General features: G+C 43.8%; 1 protein-coding gene across 2 annotated transcripts in view; it reads right to left on the reverse strand.

The window, feature by feature from the left end:
- The window catches only part of flt1 (fms related receptor tyrosine kinase 1), a 42,227-nt gene that overhangs the window by 23,954 nt on the left and 15,773 nt on the right, over positions 1-2,500 (reverse strand). For both annotated transcript variants that reach the window (XM_056584355.1, XM_056584356.1), the window contains exons 7-8: positions 1,181-1,352; positions 68-185 (exon numbers count right to left, since the gene is read on the reverse strand). In XM_056584355.1, the coding sequence (XP_056440330.1) occupies positions 68-185; positions 1,181-1,352 (290 nt within the window). The remainder of the gene's footprint in view (positions 1-67; positions 186-1,180; positions 1,353-2,500) is intronic.

Here is a 2,500-nt window from a genome sequence, read left to right on the forward strand (position 1 = left end):
ATTTGTTGGATCAGCTCAGACCTGGGTCCTAGGGCCCCCCAGGAGTGGGGCAGAGGGGAGGACTTACCATATGAACTGAGGGGGGGGGAAGGCTCGGAGTTTGGGGGTGAGGCGATAGGACTTCTGCCCGACGTTGGCCTGCAGGACCGAGCCATTCCTGGCCTTCAGGCGGATGAACGGTCGATCTAGAAGGGTGCACATCCAAAAAACCGATTTGATTGTATGTATAAATCTGTGTTAGTCTGGTTTGTTCTTGGTGTATTTATCTGAGGAGGACGGATGGTACTCCTCAGCTAGCTGACGCTATGCAGTACAGACCAGCCTGTGACCGCACCCACAAAACTGTTAGGACTCGACCCCACGGTGTGATGGGGGTCATGTCTGTTAGGACTCGACCCCATGGTGTGATGGGGGTCATGGCCCCCACTAACGACATAAGAATTAACTGAAGGTTTTCATTAATCCTGCCAACATGTAAGAAGCCCTTCCTTCTTAAAAACGTGTTCCACACTGGAACAACACAGGGCTGGTTGAGTCAGGCCACCAGACTGCTGCTCATATCATTATCATTCTGACTTAGAAAAATAGATGTACGCAGAGCATAATTGGTTAATTTAGATTTAAATCAAACTTGATGATTGATGATGGCGGAGAGCCACTATCTCTGTACATTCTCTGAATTTGTCCCTAGTTTGAATAGTGTGAATATTTACTCTGACTTTATTGGGATTATTAGTGTGACTGGGAACCTCCACCTAGTCATCAGACCCAGAATGCATCCTGTTCTCCTGGAGGCTTATAGGAATAAAACAATACCGGGACAAGCCGGAGTGGTTTACCCCCATAAAACCACAGCTTCAAACAAGGATTAGATATGTTTTCATTCATAACATTGTGTTTTTTTTATCAACTTCGTCAGTTTAAAAATATAAATATATTTTGCGGTCCTATGAGCATATCTTTTTGCATTCTCAAGGTAACACCTAGTTGATAGTTGTTTGTTGTTTTTAATGCAATGATTTGGACGTCTTGAAAGGCAGAGGTGTCCTGTTGTTAAAAATAATGCTATCAATCAAGCATTTACCACTGCTGTACATGGAGAGAATACCATGGCTCTACACACAGAGACACACCCACCCCACCACAGTGTGTGTGCTGGTGTGTCTGCTCCAGCACCCACCGTAGACCATGAGGCTGACGGTGGGCCGCTTAGCCTTGGTGCCGCTGCTGACCCTGCAGGTGTAGCGCCCCCTGTCGGACCTCTTCAGCCGCGGCAGGGTCAGCAGACTGTAGAACAGCACGTAGTCCTGGTACTTCACGATGCGCTTCCTGATGGAACTGCTGCTGTTGTTCTGGGAGGAGGAGGGAGAGGAGGGGGGGATGAATGAAGGAGCTAGCTAGAGACATGTCTTCAGCTCCCAATATCTAGAGAGGACTTCAGATAACTTAATCTCAAACGGTGAATGTATCAGAGCCTCTTCCATCAAAGGTTTTCCAAAGCCCTAGAAGTAGTGGTAGTGGTAGTAGTACCTGTAGTAGTATTACTGCCTACCACGTAGTGGTAGTGGTAGTGGTAGTAGTACCGGTAGTAGGATTACTAGTATCAGTAGTAGTAGTAGTGGTAGTGGTAGTGGTAGCTTTAGTTGTGGTAGTAGTAGTAGTAGTAGTGGTAGTAGTAGTAGTGGTAGTAGTAGTAGTGGTAGTAGTAGTGGTAGTAGTAGTAGTGGTGGTAGTGGTATTTGTGGTAGTAATAATAGTAGTAGTAGTAGCAGTAGTAGTAGTGGTGGTAGTAGTAGTGGTTGTAGTAGTGGTGATAGTAGTAGTAGTGGTGGTGGTGTTGGTATTAGTAGTAGTAGTGGTTGTAGTAGTAGTAGTAGTGGTGATAGTAGTGGTGGTAGTAGTAGTAGTGGTTGTAGTAGTAGTAGTGGTAGGAGTGGTAGTAGTAGTGGTGGTAGTAGTAGTAGTAGTAGTAATAGTAGTAGTAGCAGTAGTAGTAGTGGTGGTAGTAGTAGTAGTAATAGTAGTAGTAGTAGTAGTAGTGGTGGTAGTAGTAGTAGTAATAATAATAATAATAATAATAATACATTTTATTTATAATGCACTTTATATTCAAGAATCTCAAAGTGCTAGTAGTAGTAGTAGTAGTAGTAGTAGCAGTAGTAGTAGTGGTGGTATTAGTAGTAGTAATAGTAGTAGTAGTAGTAGTGGTGGTAGTAGTAGTAGTAGTAGTGGTAGTAGTAGCAGTAGTAGTAGTAGTGGTGGTAGTAGTAGTGATGATAGTAGTAGTAGTGGTGATAGTAGTAGTAGTGGTAGGAGTGGTAGTAGTAGTAGTGGTGGTAGTAGTAGTAGTGGTGATAGTAGTGGTAGGAGTGGTAGTAGTAGTAGTGGTGGTAGTAGTAGTAGCAGTAGTAGTAGTGGTGGTAGTAGTAGTAGTAGTGGTGGTAGGAGTGGTAGTAGTAGTAGTAGTAATAGTAGTAATAGTAGTAGTAATAGTAGTAGT

This window comes from Gadus chalcogrammus, chromosome 23 (genome assembly GCF_026213295.1).
Source record: "Gadus chalcogrammus isolate NIFS_2021 chromosome 23, NIFS_Gcha_1.0, whole genome shotgun sequence".
NCBI lineage: Eukaryota > Metazoa > Chordata > Actinopteri > Gadiformes > Gadidae > Gadus > Gadus chalcogrammus.